Consider the following 21,025-nt stretch of genomic DNA (forward strand, 5'->3'; position numbering starts at 1 on the left):
GATATTGCTCTAATCATATACCGGCGCAAACACGGCCACAAGTTCTGACAACTGGGTGCCAATTTGCACCTGATTTACCACACATGGCAATGGATTTGCGCCAAGAACATGGTAGTATAGTAACAGTTGTGAGAAAGATGACTTCGTCAGAAAGCGAGGTTGGACCGAGAGGTGCAGAAGCGTTTTCCTCATTTAGTGCCATTAAGCTGTACAGAGCAGAGAGGACAACGATGACGTCATTCATTCATAAAGTACAAATTATTGGTGCGATCATTTATTAAAAATATATTTTCAGAGATTGATGTATGCATCTGGCACGCCAAAATGATCGTAAAATGCTCCCCCCCCCAGCCGCCCACCCACCCGGGTTACTTCATATAAAAACAAAACAAACAAACAAACAAATTAGAAAGAGGTACCCCGCCCCAACCCCCCCCCCCCCCCCCCCCCCCCCCCCCACCTCTCTCTGCGTGATCAGCCAGAGAGGGACGTGCACCATGCGTCGCCATATGCACTGCTGTCATGATCCCTGGATCGAGGGTGCAGCAGGTATATACATGCTTTCCATAAACGTTATTTGCGTGACACAAACTCCGTGGAGCTATTAGCACTGGCGTTAGTGAATTAGACATTGTATATCAAAGAGTCTCATTTGCAGACATTGTATATCAAAGAGTCTCATTTGCGTTGGGTTGGCCATATTTTGCGACAAATGTATGCAAATTACCTAATTCACATACGCGCAAATACCGCGGCGCAATCTGGTTGGCAGCGCACTTAGTGACGGATTTCCCCATCTGTGCGTGTGTAGTGAATTAGGCGCTCCCGGATTGCTCCACTTTTACCGGTTACTTTTAGTGAATCTGCCCCTAAGTGACCAATATGTGTGTTTGATAATTATGATAATCTGTCACATTTGCTCTCCTCTCCTTCTTTCCTCCGTCTTGTATGTGTAGAGTTCAGCATTTTCCAGTATGGTGCAAGACCAAGGCGTGGCAACAATGTTTGAGCTCTCTGTCCCATTTCGGCAACAGCACTTCCTATCTGGCCTGCTCCTCACTGAGCTGGCGCTCATACTTGATCCTGAAGGGGAAGGGTAGCCTGTGATTTTCTACCACAACAAGAGCAATTATTATTTGGGTTTAGTTTGAATCTTAAATATGTTGTTTTTACCCCTGCAGAGTTTTTTTCCTTCATAAAAAAGCTATCAGTGCAGTTCACTCGCTGCTGTGCAGCCACGATTCAGATCCACGCTACAGCGACCCTCAAGTCCGAGCCGACATTGCTCAGCTGTACTTGCCACTCCTGCCCATCGTCACGGAGGCCCTGTATCAGCTACATGACTTTTCAGGTCAGCAAACCCATTTTGCACATCCTTTCAAAATGTCCACCTCTTCAAGATTCATGAGTTTTATTGTCAGCACGACGGCACCTGAGAGAGCATCTCAATTTCTTTACAGACTCCACACCGTCTCGAGTCCGCCATGCCCACGCCAATGATGCTGACCTAGACGGTAGCAGCACGATCAGTCAGTCTGTTGCCATGGCGATCGCCGGCTCCCCGTTGCCGCATGCCAAGGTTAACCCATTTGCAATTCCCACAGTGGTGAGGCTACACTCTATAAAGCTCTCATATAACCACAATTACAATTCTATTTTTTCACATGCTTCTTTGTCGGCATCTTTACTCTAATTTGGTTACTACTCTGTGTCCTCAGGCTGGGCGCCAGGGCAGCTCTCTGTCCGCCGAATGTAGCAGAACTCTGCTGGTGTGCTTCCTTTGGGTGCTGAAGAACGCCGACGCCGCTCTCCTGGAGCGCTGGGTGTCAGATCTGTCAGTGCAGCAAATTAACCGCCTGCTGGATCTGCTACATCTCTGCATCTCCTGCTTTGAATACAAGGTTACAAAAAGCAGACTTCAATGACCGAAGCCCCACATCACGACATACATGTGCTTAATGTCTCTGTTGACTTGTGTGTGCAGGGTAAAAAAGCTCTGGAGAGGATCAACAGCTTGACGTTTAAGAAGTCTCAGGACATGAAGGCCCGCCTGGAGGAGGCCATTCTCGGTACCATTGGCGCTCGTCAGGAGATGGTGCGCCGTTGTCGAGGTAAGCAATAGCATGCAAATGCAGCATAGTATGCATATGTGTCAGGAGCGTTTACGAAGTGTGTTTATGGAAATTACGATGTGCATACACGTCTAGAGAGGAGTCCTTATGGCAGCCAGGAGAACGTGAGGTGGAGAAAGAATGTCACACACTGGAGACAAAACACAGACAGGGTCGACAAGTATGTATGTTCTTTACTTACATTAAAAGGGGCTGTCTGCCGGATTCACTCAGGAAAATGCACTTTTTAAATACAGGATGTACACACTTTAACTTTCTCTCAGTCTACACATCTGTGTTTATGTGAATCTTTGGTGGTGATTTTGTCCTAAACCCCCACCCCCCCAGCCTGTATTTTGCCATTTTGTGTTTGTTTTGTAAACAGCGGGACGTTTCTGTGGAAAGACAGTGTTTACACCTCTCCAGCCAATCGCAGAGCGGGGGGGTGGCGTGTCACAAACGGGGCCGGGCGAACGTATCGGCTGCGTGACGTCACTCCCGCGGCAATTTGAAAGCACGCACGGATTTTTTATTATTATTTTTTTTTCACTCACTCACTCACTCACTCACTCACTCACAGAAGCTTACGTGTCTGAATGAGTGAGTGAAGAAAAAAAAAATCCGTGCGTGCTTTCAAATTGCCGCAGGAGTGACGTCACAGCCAACACGTTCGCCCGGCCCCATTTGTGACACGCCACCCCCCTTCTCTGCGATTGGCTGGAAGGGTGTAAACACTGTCTTTCCACTGAAACGTCCCGATGTTTACAAAACAAACACAAAATGGCAAAACACAGGCCTGGGGGGGGGTGGGGGTTTAGGACGAAATCACCACCAAAGATTAACATAAACATAGATGTATAGACTGAGAGAAAGTTAAAATGTGTACATCCTGTATTTAAAAAGTGCATTTTCCTTAGTGAATCTGGCAGACTCCGCCTTTAAAGGGATAGTTCGGATTTTTTTACATGAATCTCTATTTCATCCTCACCTCCAGTGGTGTGCAATCAGCACTGACAGCGTTCTGTGACACGAGTTTTGATCTGGTTTTGCTCTAGAGGAAAATAGTCCGGCAAGCTGGCTGTTATCAAGTTAATAAAGTGTTTTTCTTCTGAAATCAATTTGTGTTCAAAAGAGTGATACATTTGCACCACAAAACTCCCTCCTGAAAAAGACTCAGACTCCATTACCGCCGGGCACTGTTTTTCTGTTCGTTCGTATCACTGCACGGCGCCCCGCGTACAACTGATAGACGCGCACTAATCTACAAGTTGTTTGTCTTTTCGAAGGTGGCAGGCGCGACTATCAGCTGTCTGCAGCGCGTCTTATCAGCTGTACAGGGCGACGCGCAGTGATACGAACGAACAGAAAAATAGTGTCCGGCGGTAATGGAGTCTGACTTTTTTTCAGGAGGGTTAGAGTTTTGTGATGCAAATGTATCACTCTTTTGAACACAAATTGTTTTCAGAAGAAAAATGCTTTATTTACTTGACGACAGCCAACTTGCCGGACTATTTTCCTCTCGAGCAAAACCGGACCAGAACTCTTGTCATAGAACGCTGTCAGGGGTAAGTCAGTGATGATCGCACACAACTGCAGGGGAGGATGAAATACAGATTCATGTCAAAAAATCCGAATCTCTTTAATGAAAAATTTGTATATTCGTATTTTTTTTATTTATTTATTTATTTATTTTATTTAAGGGATCCTAACCTCTATTATCCACTGAAAAACTTGCCCATTTGCTGTTTTTGTGCTCAGAACAAAGCAAAAAAAAAAAAAAATTAGTTTGGTGCCATCTTGTTGATAGATATAATGTATTGTTGGTGAACTTGGTGTGTTTTCATCTATGTTTGAGATGTCATGTTACCTAGTCAGAGGAAAAGTTTGTTTTTGCTTCTCTCACAATGCATCTACTAATCGACTATGTAGTCTAATCTTCCCTTACATTTATTTTTGTTTTAAAATGACAAAAGGAGGATTAATGTTTTTTTTTTTTTGTCATTTTGAAAGCATTTTTTGAATGATTACCAGTGGCCATTTAAACTTGTTAATGCCAGATGTGTGGTGTTGATGCTTTATGATCCTCTTCATTTGAGGTGCTTTACTGCCCTCTTGTGGCATCTGTATGCACTTACACAGCATTTTTGTGGGAATGTCAAATATTTGCCGATTTTCGCTATTCACAGCAGGTTTCTGTTACTATTCCAGATAAATATCATTGTATACATTTTCCTAGGACTAATCATTTGTAACTTTAACTGTACCAGGACAAAGGCCGAGGTGGAGCAGGAGTCTTTAGTGGATGGAAACCTTTCTACAGAGGCGTCTTTGGTAGTACTGGATACCCTGGAGATAGTAGTTAAGGTAAATTGACCTTCAATTGTTTTTAACTTCTCAATGTATGTTTGTGTTAATGTATTTTATTTCCCTTTTCAGACTGTGGTGGCATCAGAGCTGAAAGAAAGTGTGTTAGGTGGCGTGCTTCGAGTTCTTCTCCACAGCATGGCGGGCAACCAGAGCGCCCTCTTTCTGCAGCACTGCTTCACAACACAGAGAGCGCTTGTATTTAAGGTATGTACATCTGCCTGGCAAACGCCTTGTTAATTAAAGCAAATATTTAATTTTAGCTGCATAATTCATCTTAACAAAAAGAATGCTCTTTTGCGTTCAGTTCCCAGAGATGCTGTTTGAAGAGGACACTGAGCTTTGTGCCGACCTTTGCCTTCGTCTACTGCGCCACTGCAGCAGTAGCATCGCCTCTGTGAGGAGTCACGCCTCTGCTTCGCTTTACCTACTCATGAGGCAGAACTTTGAGATAGGAAATGTAAGTATAGATGCTGCGGATTGTAAGTCAGCACAAAGCCGACAAAGAAAACATTTATGCAGCGATCATGTTTGTGGAATTAGAGTCACAACCTGTGTCTTTTTTTGTCTTTGGTGCAGAATTTTGCCCGAGTAAAGATGCAGGTCACAATGTCACTTTCCTCGTTGGTGGGAACCTCACAAAACTTTAATGAGGAACATCTCCGCCGGTCTCTCAAGACCATCCTGACTTATGCCGAGGAGGATGTGGAGCTGCGTGACACCCCCTTCCCTGAACAGGTATGTAAAGAGAGTCATTTTTGAGCATGCTACTGCTTGGTGACATCCATTGAAAACATCACATTGATTGTTCTCATTTTTGCAGGTTCAGGATCTGGTGTTCAACCTGCACATGATTCTCACAGACACTGTGAAGATGAAGGAGCATCAACAGGATCCTGAAATGCTCATTGACCTGATGTACAGGTAATGTGATATACTTTACACACAACTCAGCTTTTTTTTTTCTGGTGTTAATTGTACTCTTGATTGCACCAGGATTGCAAAGGGGTACCAAAACTCCCCAGACCTGCGCCTTACTTGGCTTCAGAACATGGCAGGCAAGCACTCTGAGAGAGGGAACCACGCTGAGGCGGCCCACTGTCTTGTGCACAGCGCTGCGTTGGTGGCGGAATACCTCAACATGTTGGAGGATTGCCGCTACCTGCCGATTGGCTGTGTCACCTTTCAAGTCAGTGCTAAGAAAGAGAGAGAGCGAGAAAAAAAAGAGATAATTGTTCCCCCCAAAAAGCAAAGCTCACTCTGATTTCATGTCCTCCTGCCACACACAGAATATTTCCTCCAACGTGCTAGAGGAGTCAGCCGTATCAGATGATGTCCTATCACCAGAGGAGGAGGGTATTTGTGCTGGAAAATACTTCAGTGAATCAGGCCTGGTGGGCCTCCTGGAGCAAGCAGCTGCTTCTTTTAACATGGTGCGACTGGCATTCTGAAAGGACAGGCTGGCTGGCCAGGCTGTGTGTTAACAACACATGGCCGCATTAATACGGCAAAGGGTAGAATGTGTGCAACCGTGAACTTCCTTTTGTGCTTTAAATCCAGGCTGCTATGTATGAGGCCATAAATGAGGTGTACAAGATTCTTCTGCCCATTCATGAAGCCAACCGAGACTTCAAAAAGCTGGCTACGGTCCATGGGAAGCTGCAGGACGCCTTCAACAAAGTCTACAACCAAGTAAGCGGTAGCATCCCTTTTAAAAAAGAAAAGTCACCTGCAGATTTCTTTTGATGTGTTCTCCTTATTTTTATTTTCTTGCAGAGTTCGGGATGGGAGGTAATGGCTTAATGTAAAACTTCATTGCATACAGAATGTCTGAATTATCTAACAGAAATATGAGTACTTTATTTTGTGTCCAAATGCTTGTCTGTTCATTTATTTTCTATTCACAATATCCTCTGTCCTTTTCTTTGCTTGATCTCGTTCCATCAACTGTGTGATCTACTGGTGAGTGACATCAATGCTTTCACCTTTATTATTTTTCATAATAAAGTTACATACGGTATACAGTATATTCAAATGAATAACTGACTCCTTGCCCTCCCAATGCCCCCAGTGTTCAGAGAATGTTTGGCACGTACTTCCGTGTGGGTTTCTATGGCTCTCGATTTGGGGACCTGGATGAGCAAGAATTTGTCTACAAAGAGCCATCAATTACCAAGCTGGCTGAGATCTCCCATAGACTTGAGGCATGTCCAATCATTAGCAAAACTTATCGAAATTGTGTAGATGCTCAAGATTCATTTCTTTGGCATGCAGGAGTTCTACTCGGAGAGGTATGGGGACGAGGTGGTTGAAATAATCAAGGACTCCAACCCAGTGGACAAAAGCAAACTGGATGTTAACAAGGTAATATGGGCTGCTAATTGGGGTAGACTCTAGGTATAGGTTAAAAACAAACAAAAAACTGCAACAAAACAATTAACTCTCAAATACTCATAATTGTAATACACATTTGTTTGGCCAATGTGTTTTTCACCTAGACTTTGTATATGGGGAAAAACTGAAATAAACCTAAAGCGGGGGGGGGAAAAGGTACCCTACCCCCATGAGTGAACCTACATCAAGTTTGTCGGGGGAAAAAAAAAATATTTTTTTCTTTCTAAGAGATATTGTGTATAAAATTGAGTGATTGCAGAACAATCAAACACTAGTACATTACACAATATGTTTATCACAGTACTCAACAGCTTAAGCGGGGTCAAAGAGTTTCAGTTTGTCAGTCATCCACTTTCTTTACCGCTTGCTCTAATTAGGGTCACGGGGGAGCTGGAGCCTTTTCTGGCTGACTTTTGCACAAGAGGCGTCGTACACCCTGGACTGGGAGATGCCCAATAAATAGCAGCGTATAGAGCCGAACATTTGCACTCACATTTGTTCCTTAATTTAAAGTCTTGAAGGAGAGGTTTGAATTTGAGTTTAATATAAGCTAATTTGTGGCCACTTAGCTGTCAAAAAGGGAACGTTTTCTACTAAATGGGTGTACCGAATCCCAAAGATGAAACGGATCACTGTCTTCCGTTCAGGCCTACCTCCAGATCACCTACGTTGAGCCTTTCTTCGACACCTATGAGCTGAAGGAAAGAATCACCTACTTTGACAAGAACTACAACCTGCGCACCTTCATGTACTGCACGCCCTTCACACTGGATGGCCGTGCCCACGGAGATCTGCATGAGCAATACAAGCGCAAAACCATCCTGACGGCGTCGCACGCATTCCCGTACATCAAGACGCGCGTCAACGTCACGCACAAGGAGGAGGTAGGTGCCAGTTAGTGGACTAGGCCTGCCAAACTGTAGATTGGACAATAGGGGTCTCCAACCTTTTATCTTTTGTGAGCTGCTTTTACACAGTGAACTTGCTGGTGAGTTACTCAAGTTTTAATAGCCTTTGCATTACTATTTTCCATAGCACAACTGAATATTCTTGTTTGGCAAAGAACACGTCTGTAAAAATGGGAATACGGAACTATACAATACTAGCTGTGATTTTAATTAAATAGAAATGGAAATTTTGTTTTACTGAGTAACAATCAATTGAATGCTGTTGTATTTTTGACTTCTTGGTGAGCAACTGAAACACTAAAGATGATTTTTTTTTTTTTTTCCCCAGATCATCCTGGTACCCATCGAGGTTGCCATTGAGGACATGCAGAAGAAGACTCAGGAGCTCGCATTCGCCACAAACCAGGACCCTGCTGACTCCAAGATGCTGCAGATGGTGCTGCAGGGCTGCGTGGGCACCACCGTCAACCAGGTAAGCCGGCCCTAACGCACAGATTGCAGTCACTGTCTATTGTGTGAGTAAAAGTGTCAAATGGCCTACATATCCAAGGAATGTAAAGCCCCCCCCCCTCCCAACCCCACCCTTCTCCATGTGGGGCTTAAAGTCTGGCTCCGGACTTTTACATTCCTTTGCATATATGTAACCACCTTCCCTCCTCCCTTCCTTTCACAGGGCCCCCTGGAGGTGGCGCAAGTCTTTCTCACCGACATTCCAGATGACCCCAAGCTTTTTCGCCATCACAACAAATTGCGACTCTGTTTTAAAGACTTTACCAAGAGGTAACGATGCGCTGCGCATCTCCTTTTTATGTGCCTTTTAAAGGCCTCTGCTTTTCCTATGCATGCAGGTGCGAGGATGCCCTGAGGAAGAACAAGGCTCTGATTGGGCCTGAGCAGAGGGAGTACCACAGAGAGCTGGAGAGGAACTACAATAAACTCAAAGAAGCGCTGGGTCCTCTCATCAACCGCAAGATCCCGCAGCTCTACAAGACCCTGCCAGCTCCGGCTACACAAACACAGCGGTAACATGAGACATGAAACACACATGCACACTGTCATGCCTGTGCAATGACACACACACACGCACACAAAATAAGCTCATACTGCTTTTCCAACCCCATCAGGCCAACACTTGAGAAGGAGAGCTTGAATGTATCACACTCAGGAAATGAAAATTCACATGATGCAACAATGTCACAAAAAGTTAGAGGAGTTGCTGTAGCTTCTCTTTACCTTTTGGAAAGTACCACCATCTTTTTTTGTTTTGTTTATTTCTTCCTCTTGTATCAGCTTGTGTGTATAATGGAGCAGATAGTGACATTGAGCAGCGCTCCTCAGACCGCAATACACGGACACAAGACTAAACTGCTAGTTTGTCACGTTATCAAGGACAAAATGTTCATGTCACATACACGTTAACTGACTAATGACATGACGTTTATGTCCTTAATCCTCATCGCTCTTTGAAAGTTGATACTCTTCTAACTAACTGCAACATTATTGTTCTCATCAGTTCTCTTCCCTGTGCCAGTCACTCATGTTCTTCACCATTTTCTCTATATACTCAACTACGGAGAGAACACATGTCCATTAGAGGCAGGCTTTTACAACCCCTGGCAAAAATGATAGAATCACTAGTCTTGGAGGATGTTCATGATTTACCTTCTTTAAGAAGTTGGATAATCTTCTCTCTTGTTTCAATTGACATCTCTTGTGTTGGAGCCATGATTCATGTCAGTCCATTTGGTGCAACATCTCTTCAAGGTGTGTTCACTCCTGTTTAACTGCAAACTAACGAGCAGATTTAATTTGACGCAAGTGTTAGTTTTGGGAATGGAAATTTACAGGGTGATTCCATAATTTTATTTCCCCAGAATTTTTTTCCTTCGGCTTGGTCTAAAAAACTGTTACTGTTACTATCACATCTTTTTTTCATGATTTCTTTCAGTTGTTTCTCAAAGCCAGAAAGTTGCCATTTAAAATGACTCTGGTTTTGTGTCATGTCTGTGATCTGCTTTATTTATACAAAATGAAACAACTGCATGAACATCCTCCGAGACTAGTGATTCCATAATTTTTGCCAAGGGTTGCACTAGGTGGCACGCCTTTACTTCAATTATATTTAAAAATGTTTTTTTTTTCTCTTTTATTCATTCCACAAATAGATAATGATAGTCTCCTCAGATGTGAGTTTCTAATAGATGAAAATAATCTCCTAAAGAGGATTTTACTTTGTTTTGCATATGTTTGCTGTGTAAATTCTATGTCTCCATTTTTGAGAACCTCCACAACTTATTTCAGCTTCAGCTTTACAGATGCCATGTCTACTCAACAGGCGGTGCGTTTCGTGACATCAACTGCAACCCCAGGGTGAAACAAGGACCAAGTAGAATTACGTCGGTTCATAAACACCGTTGTTCACAACTTCACACGCATACATTAAAGTGTTAACTTCTCAACCTATTTGAAGTTCATTACTAACCAAAACAGTAGCACTTCCCAAAGCACATAAACACTTTCAGATGGATGATATTAAGTCATGTTTAGCGCTCCAGCTCTCACACAATGGCTGCACAATGTTTACAATCCGTGACTGATTAGTTCAGCTTAAGCTTTACAGGTGCCATGCTGTGTCTGCTCTGTAGGTGCTGAGTGTGATGATGTGGCTTATTAAAGTCATGTCTGGTGCTGGGTCTTGTTTACAGTGAGGCATTTATATATAGCTAACAATTAATTGTGCCTTGAGGTCATCTCAGCGAATTCACCTTTCCCTTTTTCCCCGTGGAACCTCTTCATTCATTTGCTTTTTTTGGCATTGTATGGTGCAGATAGAATGAAATGTTGGGGGTTTTGATTACTGTAGTTAATTTTGCAGCAATAAACACTGCTCACTTCCCACTCTGTTTTTCAGGAACTCCTACAGTCGCTCCAGCCTCCGACGAGTCGAAGGCTGACGCCAACGTGACGGCAGTACCACCTTCCCTGTCCTGTCGATATTTTACTATACACTGGCACCCTGTCATGTTACAATCACCCCCGCATCATTATCATACCACACACGTCACTTCGAGCCTCCCCTCCTCCCCTCGCCTCCACTCTCACACCTCAGCTGTTTATACTGGAAGGTTATCTTTCTGCACTGCAAACATCTTTTTTTTTTTTTTTTTTTTTTTTTTTTTTTTTTTTTTTTTTTTTTTTTTTTTAAAGAGAGGCCCTGAGCGACTGCAGCACTGTTGTCACGCTTCAACCCGATGTGTAATAGGATGCTTCGGACAAAGTCTGAACAGAACTGATTTTATCTTTAGATCTAAACTAGTTGGGTTTCACTTCTTTTTCCACCCTTCCTTTTTATTTGCTTTAATTCGTTGCCTTGTTGAGACACAGTGGCAAAGCGCCGTTGGTGGCCGAAGACATTCAATTAAAACCTTCCCAGGAGTTTTCTCTTGCTGTCAACACACCAAATAACTGACATTCCGCCGTCCTCACCACGATTGGGGGAATTGAATTTGTACTGTAGATGGTAGGTGAGTTCTGTTTTTGAGGTCTCAGGTCCCCGGTGTGGTCCCCGGTCTTGCCGGGATTTAATGGTCCAAAGTCGAGCCCCCAGCTACGGAAGGCACTTTATGCCTCACCAAATATGTTTGAACTGTGACTTTGACCTCTTAAGATGTGTTCTGATATTGTAACGGAGATTCCTCTGAATGAATTCCTGAAGAATGATACTGTTCTTACTACTGTCTCAATTACCTTGCACTATTGTAAACTAATACTGTTGTAGCAATATTAGTGCTTTCCTTGTTTTACCAAGACCCGATTTGTTTTTTGTTTGTACCTCTTTGATACATGTTTTATTTATTTACAAGAACTTTTTCTACTACTGCCTTCTATTAAATTACTTTTCCTACAACATAACGACTTTTATTGCCTATGTATTGTTACAGAGTAAGTTTGTATTTGCTTAATTTGTTATACATATTTATATTGGGGGCATTACAGTGCTAATTTTTCCATTGTAGTTCTTTATTAGGTAGCCAAAATGAAGGTTTTACACAAGCTTTAATACGAGGATACACATTTAATTGAGTAATGAAAACACTTAAAATAATTAATCCCAGGTGGGTTGGGGTGCCGGGGTGGGTAAGGGAGTCCATATGTCATTAATGCTACTCCATAAAATGTAATTTGTTTTGTAATAAAGGGACAAAGGAAATCAATAATATACCAATTTCCGAGTGTTGAACCTAACAACTGTTTTTTTTTTATGTAATGAAGATAAAGCTTAACCGTATCAACCTAATTGATCCAATTATCTTGTATTCTTGTGATTTTTAACGCCTTAATCCTGCTAGATTTAAGTCAAAACGACATGGTGCTGTTACAGCAGGATGAGGTTTTTGTTTGTTTTCTTAAATCTTAAATGGCAAATTTAAGATGTGGGAGTCATTTTTACTTATCTAAATGTCACACAATTCCCATGTTTCCTCAAAAATATAATTCAGATTCTTGAAGAAATTCAATTACTTAGAGAGCTTCTTGGTCTGTGAGATTAAGATGCTGACTCAGCTGTTCGTTCATTTAACTCTCAACCCTTTGTGGATCAGGAAGATAATCGTAAAGGGTTTGTCCTCCAAATCCCGAGGTCTCTGCCGCCCTAATTGGCCTGTGAAGGAAAGCCCCCTCTGTTGTTCAAATAAAAGTGTGTCTCCTTTTAGAATGGAAAGATGACTGGTTTCTCCTTCTCTGAGTCCATGGATGTCAGTTGAGGTCGGCTAACGTCATCTTGTGAGGTCCCGCTCCAGAACGCTCTCTTTCTCGTCGTTGAGGTCTTATTCAGGGGTTCAGCAAAGAATAAGACAGGTTGTTTTTGTTTTGTTTTTCCCTCTACATGCATGTGAACAATGTGTGGCTGTTGTAGTGAAAACTGCAATCGAAATGCGATAGTGTATGCTCGCAGGCGCGTGAAATTGGTGCTGCTGGCCCTTTAAGAGGAGCGGGAGGAGGGAGGCGAGCGGAGCATCCTGGCTGCGGTGTTTTTGTCTGTCTGTCAGTGAGCGCTCCCGGGGCCGAGGTGGCTGGAAGGATTTACAAAAACGGGGGGCAGGTAAGAACACCCTCCAAATTCCATTTAATTCGCTGTTTTCAAACGAAGGGGGTTTAAAAAAAACACGGTATTTTTCATTGGTGCAATTGGCACGTGCTGTGCGCCAGCTGCTAGCTTACTTTGACTCCCCCCCCCCCCCCCCCCCCAGAATCAGTCGGTCCTATTTGTTGTATTTTCCAAAAAGTAACTTCACTATAAAGCTTCTTTTTGCTCTCACATAAACACTTTATTTGGCTGATAAAAAAATAAAATAAAATAAAATGTTTAATTAATTTTACGTCATATGCCATGTGATGAATGGGTCTCGCGCTCTCCTCAAGCTAGCCAGGTTTGCATCATGCGCCTTCATAATAATCATTTCGAATAAAAATCAAAATGGTCGTCTCTGGAATGTTTGTTTCTATGCTTGCATCCCGTTTAAAATTGTGTTCATCCGGCTCGCGTGTATAAATTCTCTGTGTCCAGTCCATCAGTTATATTGTGTATTGTTCTAAAGGGCTCCTTGTAAGGGGGTGGTGGTCCTGTGTGCATGTGTGTGTAGTAGGTGTTAATTACAATTTTATTTTTTATTTTTTTGACTGATGAAGTGTCAGCATTACGGCATAACATGTGACGTCCCTCCCCTTCTTGCCTGCCCACATCCATGCAAAAGTCCAATCATCTTTTTACAGTGTCTTTTCTTTCTTTTTTCCCCCTTCTTCTTTTTTTTTTTTTTTTAAATGCGAATGTCCATGCAGCTGCTCAGGGGAGAGGGTGGGTCCGCCCTTTCTGCTGCTCCTCATTACTTCCAGATGTTGGTCCACTTTTTTTCACTCTTGTCCTCTAAATGTGCTGTCTGGCCGGGTTGGAGCTGTCCGGTGGCCACCCGATGATGTGGCGGGGGTCCTTAAAAGATGGACGGAGGAGGGTGCACCCGACACATCCATCTGGCTCCTTTTGGTGCCAATTGCCTTTTACAAATGATGGCAATCTGAGTCTGCAATATATCGTAGTTTTTTTTTTTTTTTTAATTGATAATTTTATTGACTCATTGACTAATCGGATGAAAAATACATATAGTTCAAATCACCCCCCCCCCCCAAAAAAATAAATAAATAAATAAATAAATACTGCTTATTAACCAGTTACTGTTGCTTAATGATGAAACATAAACATCCGTTGAGCAAAACATCACACAAGCGGGAGTTTTGTTGTACTTGCCAATGTTTTTGCATCTGAGAGTTACTTCTTGGGGATTATTATTATTGTTTACTATTTAGGCTATTAGCTATACTACAGTCACAAATAAATATTAGGTTCCTCTTTAACGCAAAAATAATCTGCCTGTTTCATGAAGGCCAACAGAAATCAGAATGCTTTATGTTGAGAGTCTGAAATCAGATGTTTTGGACAATTTAAGTTAAGCATTGGCTCTAATTGATTATTAAAATCCACAGTAAATTTTGCAGAGTAAATTTGACTCTATTAAGAATAGATTTTACTGTATTTAATGTGGGACCAAATCAACTCAGTTTTAGAGTAATATTTACACTTGGAAGAAAGTAAAATAAAGAATTGAAAAAATAAAAGTCACTCAAGGGTTGAGGAACGAACTCACGACTTTCAGCTTGAGAGACTGCCGCACTACCACTTGAGCTATGTCCCTCCTACTGTTTGCTTATATCCTAGAGGAGACTCTTGGAATTACAGATTCCAGTGATAGACCAACACACCGCAGGAGCTTGTCTCTTCCAAGTGTAAATATTACTCTAAAACTGAGTCTATTTGGTCTCACTCTAAATAGAGTCAAGTTTACTCTACAGAATTTACGGTGCAGTTGTTGATTAATTTAGTAGTCAAATAGTTTTTGATTTATCGATTGATTTTAACATTTGTAGAGTATGCACGCAAGCTGTAACTAAAAGAGGTTTGAATTGTAAAATCCGTTTTGACTAAGATGATGTGAGTGCATGAACTAATGAATCGGTCTCAGTATAGTTTGAACTGGTCAAAAACAATTAGAAAGTCATAAATGGTGTGATGGACATGGTGCTTGTTATTTGTAAATGTTTCTTTGAATTTAATGAACTTGATTACAGTCTTTTGGGCTTTTGCAAGCTTTTATATGAGAAAAGCTTAAATGCACTAACTTTCTTTGATTAATCTCTTTGAAGGAATTTTCATACTAACAGTTCTGGCTTGTTAACTTGATATTGTAAAATGATTGCCTTCTTTCAACTAACAACACATTACACTCTCAGGGTGATCCGGTCGAATCAGATCGTTTTGAATGGTAAAAAAATAAATAAATAAATAAATAAATCCAGCAGATTTGAATCGTTCTATTTGAAAAAAAATATATATATATATATCGTCTTTGAATCGTATTGCACCCCATGTATCAAGATACCTATTGAACTGTCTTTATATTTTGGAGGGAGAGATGTACACCCCAGCTAGAAACAGCGTTCAATCTAAGGTGACATGTAAATGCATTTTGACAACATACAAACATGTAAAACTTAAAACGAGTTGAAGCTTATCATAATTATTTATGTACGCATTTTTGTGGCATGCTGTTTCATAACAACTCAGTTGTTGTCTGGGTTCTTAGTGAGCTGATGTCACATGTGTTCTGATGAGAGTTGTGCGGACCGTGGCAAGATGCGGGGGTGCAGTCACGGGCCTCGGTCCGTACAATACGGCACTGTTGGTGCTGCTGTACAACGGGCCGTGTTCCAATGCCAGCGGTCGGCCCTTGGGATGGGCTCCGTCCCGCCAAGTGGTGTGCGGCTCCTCTGTTTGTGTCACACTCGGTGAAGCAAGTGGACCCAAATGCTCCAAAACCACCCATTTTGAAACAGTGGTAACGCGACCCTTAGCTGAATCACGACAAAACATAACTTGTTTCCGTGTTGTTTTTTACTCCTGGGGAGCCCGCGGAATCTCATTACTGGAATGCAACGCATCTCGTTACAACTTTCGAACCCACTCGCCAGGGATTGGAATGCAGGGTTGTAAACCCCATTTGGACACCGGGCCACACGCCGGCAGGACTAATGAAATTATACCCCGGAACCTGCATGACGTTGTCGACTGTCTACTGATTAGCCGCAGAGTGCACGGCTGGATAATGAAGCATCTGTTCTTGTGCAACAATATACTGCATCACTCTAATGTGGAAAGTTTCCTCATGAAAGGACGCTTTTTTCTGTTGTACATGCAATCAAAGTGTCCTCAGAGAGTTCATGGAGGATGACTTTTTAATGGACCTGAGCTGATGAGTGAAACAGTTCATCTTAAAGGGTTCGGTCAGGAGGACAGAGTTAGACGCTCGAACAAAACTGTGTGGAGAAATCTCGGCCCCAAAAGTACCATCCACCTGATGCATGCTCAAAGAAATGTATCCCTTTAAAATCAAGAATTTGAACCACTGAGTAAAAGGTTGAATATGTTCCAAAAAGATGCTTCCAGAAACACACCCCGCAGGAGCAGCCAGATGACACCGAGCGTGATGCTTTCCAAGGGCCGCTCCCAGACTAGCAACAGAAACGCCGCTCCTCATCGAGACAGTGCTCAGAAATTTGCCTCGCCTCGCCGCTTTTGGCCAGCACACTTGCTGTTTGGAGTTGGGACCTGTTGCCAATCCAACCGTCCGATCCTGTTCAGATGCATTTATTAAAAATAAATGTGTTCTTATGGCAACAAATACACTGGCCCAGTGAAAAACATAATCAGATACTGTACTTGCAAAATGAGTTGTTAAAGGGATAGTAAATCAAGTCTAATTGTGCATATGGTCTGATCTGGATGAAGTGGAAAGACCATTCATTAATCCTACTTTTGCTTCCTTAATAGAATAATCGACCTGGAAACCTGAAACTAACAAATATCTCAGAGTAGGTTTTTTTTTTTTTTCTTACACAGTGATCATGCAAAGCGGCCCATCTTCATCCACCTGTGCATTTTACACAGGACAGAGTGAAGGCAGATCATTCCACAACAGTGGTTGCGCTTTTACAGTGACACAGCTTCTCTGAATCAAAAATTAGTTATGTGATGGTATCAACATGCTTGCATGGTGTGACATACAGTATGTTGGACAGCGACACAACAGGTCAAGGAGAAGATTTCTAAATTGTATGGCCATAACAATACACCAACATTAAGATTCCATTTGTATCTTGATTTCTAACCCTCAGTTTGATTCAAGATTATTATCCATCCATTTTCTGAACAACTTATCTTCACTAGGGTTTATTATAAAATTATATATTATTATTATTATTATTATTATTATTATTATTATTACTACACAAATACAGTAGACGCCAAATAATTTGGACACACCTCTTGCAATTTATTGTATTTATTTAATGACTACTTACTTTGTAGATTCTCACTGAAGGCATAAAACTATGAATTTAGAAAAAAGGTGAAATAATTGAAAGCACGTTTTTATATTCTAGTTTCTTCAAACTAGTCAATCTTTGCTCTGATGATTTTTTGCACACTCTTGGCATTCCCTCGATGAGCTTCAAGAGTTGTCACCTGAAATGGTTTTCCAACTCTATTGAAGGAGTTCCCAGAGGTGAGAATGCCAAGAGTGTGAAAAGCGGATATCAGAGCACATGGTGGCTATTTTGAAGAATCTATAATATAAAACATGTTTTCAGTTATTTCACTTTTTTTTTAAGTACATACACTCCACATGTTCATTCAAGCAATTGACACATTGAATGAGGTGTGTCCAAACCTTTGGCCTGTACTGTATATATTCATATTAATTTCCATGAGGAGTGTGCATATCTCCACAAAAGATGGCTCCATACGTCCCTCGATAAATGGAGTACTATATGATTCACAGATATACGACTTTTAAAATGCATGGATTCGATGTGACTCGCTTCATTGGGATTACGATTTGATTCGATACAGTACAGCTGTAGCTTTTTTCATGTGTGTATATGTATTAGGGCTGGGGGAATTAAGGAAAAAGTAATCAGTTATTTTTATTGATATTGAAATCACGATTAATAAACACAACTATTCATTGATTTCAAAACATATTTATTCAAATACCCAAGTTCAACATTAAATCTAGGCTTGAAAGACCATCAATAAAATAAATTTGAAGTAGAATATTTAATATATGAAAATGAATTAAAAAAAACAATAAATACCTGCTTTGCTGCCTTGGCCTCTCAGGGAAGCGTGGGCCATACATAGTACATGGAGATAAATGCCTACATGAAGATAAAAAGAATAGAAAGATAAAGTTGCGATTTAATTTTACTTTTTCACAGATTAGGAAGAATATATGCCTGTAAATTAGGGGTGTTAAAAAAAAATCGATTCGGCGATATATCGCGATACTACATCGCGCGATTCTCGAATCGATTCAATAATTGGCAGAATCGATTTTTTTTTTTTTTTTTTTTTTTTTTTTTTTTTTTTTTTTTTTTTTTAGGATTCACACCTTGAGCATGGAAGAATGTTATATGAACGGCACATTAAGCCTTAATATTTTTATTTTAATGCTGTTCAAACATGAAACAGATTACAACCTCTATAAGACTGAAATTTCAGATAAATAAATAATACATTTTCATATAAATCTTACACTCTACAAGCTTACTGATTAGTATTTTCTAAATATGAATGAAAAAAAATCGCAACAATCGACTTATAAATTCGTATCGGGATTAATCGGTATCGAATCGTGACCATTCGTATCGGGATTAATCGGTATCGAATCGAATCGTGACCTGTGAATCGTGATACGAATCGAATCGTCAGGTACTAGGCAATTCACACCCCTACTGTAAATATTGTTATATTAACTGTCGGTATTTGTTGCTAGAGTTTTTGTGTGTGAATTTTTGTTATTTGAAGCAATTTTACTCCTGGAACACGGTGCTAATTTTCAATTAGTCTGCCATTGACTATTGCCATTAGCATTGTCTTGTATTTAAACATACAATGTGTGTATTTTTTTTTCGGGTGTGTCTGTAGTTTTATGGTAAACTCCAATTGCAGTGTCAATAAACATCTTAAAACACACACAGGGAGGGCAAAATAACATTACACGCTTACTGCACAACCAACACTGGTTAATAGCATTTCAGTTCTTTCAGTGGGGAAAGAGGATTTTTGATACAAGTGTTTTGTGAGCGTGGTGACAGAATAACTAAAAACTTGTAGCCTATAATGTACACACCGGAAGTCAGAAGGCGCATGTCATGGTTCTATTGTGCCATTTCAATGGCAGCACGCTTTGGTATGTAAAGTTTCGTGAGTTTCAGTTTGGAAAGTGTAACGTTACAGGCTTGTTAAATGGGGGAAGGAACCGACAAGATCTGTGGACAAAAATGACTTCCCGTGCTGTGGCATCCAATCTAGGCTGGACCAGAGCTTTTAACCCCATCTCCGCTTTGAACAAGCATCTTCCTTCCGTCTGGTCTTCATCTTCCTCCCCTGACGACCCCCGCCGTCGCCATCACTTTTAATCCCCCCCTCCCCTTCCCATTAAGGCATTTCTCCCAAATAAGCCAACCCATGCGTTTTCTTCTTTTTTTGGGTTGTTTCTTTCCGGTGTGGTGCCTCTCCCTTTCTCAGTTTCCTGTTGGGATGACCCAACAGCCGAGCCGCCGGGCGTTTACTCTGCTCAAGGAGTAATGTGAGCCTCCCGGCCCCTCCCTTTACGGCCAGCGCCAGACCGCTCAGCACGTCGCCATCCGTCCCGCCACGCTTTTTAACACGAGGAGCAGGGATTTTTCCAAAAGGGCTGAGTCCCGGTGGCGACGCCCCATTGGCTCGCCACGACTTCACTGTGTTGCCAGATGCATCACGAGGTCATCAAATTCCAGAATGCTAAGGTCTCCTAATGTTAACAATCTGGCTGTTATACTGTATATACATTTTGCTGACGTATATATATAGTAGACTGAAAGAAGCCATCTGTTTTCCACTTGGAGTAGAGAGGCAAACGTAGACGTTCCAGTGAATAGACATGTCCCTGCTGTTGTGTAACTGCTTTATGCATCTCCATTAAGACTGGTGTCCCCCAAGCTAAGAAAGTCTTGACCATAAATGAGCTTCAGTCAGTAAAGATAAAGTGCTGCCTCTGCTCCTCATGAGCGCGTTCTTTTGTTTGAGTATTTTTAGACCTGGTATGCGCAAATCATGGTTATCCTCAGGGCGAAGACATTTGAAATTACATATTGACTTTTTGTTAGCTGTTCCTGTGATCTTGTGTGTGATCTCCCTCATGGGTGCGCTCGCCCATCTGGGAGTTGACTGGATATTGAATTCGAAGTGATTCACACTGGTGGGCAAAAGTTTCCATTGAACAACTTTTCACTTTTACGTCATCCCGTCTCGTTGATTCTGTTTTCCTGGCTTGGGAGGAAGTGACCCGGTTGTTACCGGGGCCCTTGGGGGTTTCTCCCTTTCCTGTAAAGCCTTCCTCCATCGGAACTCAACACATTAGCACCAATTAGCTGGGAAATGTCATTGCTCCTGACTGATTCGAAGGAGCTAAATCTCGGCTCTTGTGTCATTTACCTGACTACATTGGCGTTAAAGTCGCAGCTGTGTTTGTTGGAGCCGTGTGAGTGGGAAGGCTTTTGGATGGTGGTGGAGTGTCTGGGGATCTGTGAGTTTAAAGTTGCGGTCTGCACCCTAAAATCGCCACATCTTTTGCTGTCTTTAACGTGTGTTTCTTGGCCTTGAGTTTGTACGAACCAGGATTCAAAGTGTTTAGTGGTATGTTTCCTGGACATCAAGACATCAAAACCACTTGAGTGTCAGCATGCGGGTCCCAAACAACACTTCAGCAGCTATTTGTTTGTTTTGAGGTGAACTCTCTTGCCAAACACTCATGCACATGCTGTCTGTCTTGCTCGGAGATGCCCCTCCTCTCTTTCTATTAGAACCAGCTGTGGAACCGGGGGCCCTGCATGAATGGCTCTTTGTGATTTGCAGCCCCGCAAAAAGGTTTGTTGCTACCCAGGCCACTCCGCCCTCTTAGCGCAGTGCCTCTGACGTGACACAATGAGCTCAACAGCGGCAACAACAACAAGGCTTGCTTTGATTTTTTGTAAAGGTCACTCAAATGTTGCTTGAAAAAAACGTCATGCTAGCAGGCCTTAGGGGAAGTTTGACAA

The 21,025-nt window shown here is 41.9% G+C and overlaps 2 protein-coding genes across 6 annotated transcripts in view; both read left to right on the plus strand.

Moving 5' to 3' along the window:
• dock6 (dedicator of cytokinesis 6) overlaps positions 1-11,689 on the plus strand; it is a 33,490-nt gene extending 21,801 nt beyond the window's left edge. For 3 of the 4 annotated variants that reach the window (XM_077496620.1, XM_077496648.1, XM_077496629.1), the window contains 22 exons: positions 957-1,096; positions 1,182-1,351; positions 1,461-1,606; positions 1,719-1,901; positions 1,985-2,111; positions 2,208-2,292; positions 4,379-4,475; positions 4,548-4,682; positions 4,783-4,935; positions 5,055-5,213; positions 5,299-5,399; positions 5,472-5,664; positions 5,765-5,908; positions 6,036-6,167; positions 6,252-6,266; positions 6,554-6,679; positions 6,750-6,839; positions 7,517-7,753; positions 8,106-8,249; positions 8,451-8,557; positions 8,626-8,799; positions 10,689-11,689. In XM_077496620.1, coding sequence (XP_077352746.1) covers positions 957-1,096; positions 1,182-1,351; positions 1,461-1,606; positions 1,719-1,901; positions 1,985-2,111; positions 2,208-2,292; positions 4,379-4,475; positions 4,548-4,682; positions 4,783-4,935; positions 5,055-5,213; positions 5,299-5,399; positions 5,472-5,664; positions 5,765-5,908; positions 6,036-6,167; positions 6,252-6,266; positions 6,554-6,679; positions 6,750-6,839; positions 7,517-7,753; positions 8,106-8,249; positions 8,451-8,557; positions 8,626-8,799; positions 10,689-10,731 — 2,901 coding nt within the window. In that variant the 3' untranslated portion in view covers positions 10,732-11,689. The remainder of the gene's footprint in view (positions 1-956; positions 1,097-1,181; positions 1,352-1,460; positions 1,607-1,718; positions 1,902-1,984; positions 2,112-2,207; positions 2,293-4,378; positions 4,476-4,547; positions 4,683-4,782; positions 4,936-5,054; positions 5,214-5,298; positions 5,400-5,471; positions 5,665-5,764; positions 5,909-6,035; positions 6,168-6,251; positions 6,267-6,553; positions 6,680-6,749; positions 6,840-7,516; positions 7,754-8,105; positions 8,250-8,450; positions 8,558-8,625; positions 8,800-10,688) is intronic. The other variant, XM_077496638.1, reaches the window with a different exon arrangement.
• Positions 11,690-12,717: 1,028 nt separating this feature from the next.
• The window catches only part of kank2 (KN motif and ankyrin repeat domains 2), a 32,581-nt gene continuing 24,273 nt past the window's right edge, over positions 12,718-21,025 (plus strand). For both annotated transcript variants that reach the window (XM_077496693.1, XM_077496705.1), the window contains exon 1: positions 12,718-12,878. The gene's annotated coding sequence lies outside the window, so the exon portion shown is untranslated. The remainder of the gene's footprint in view (positions 12,879-21,025) is intronic.

The sequence above is a fragment of the Festucalex cinctus genome, chromosome 1 (assembly GCF_051991245.1).
Source record: "Festucalex cinctus isolate MCC-2025b chromosome 1, RoL_Fcin_1.0, whole genome shotgun sequence".
NCBI lineage: Eukaryota > Metazoa > Chordata > Actinopteri > Syngnathiformes > Syngnathidae > Festucalex > Festucalex cinctus.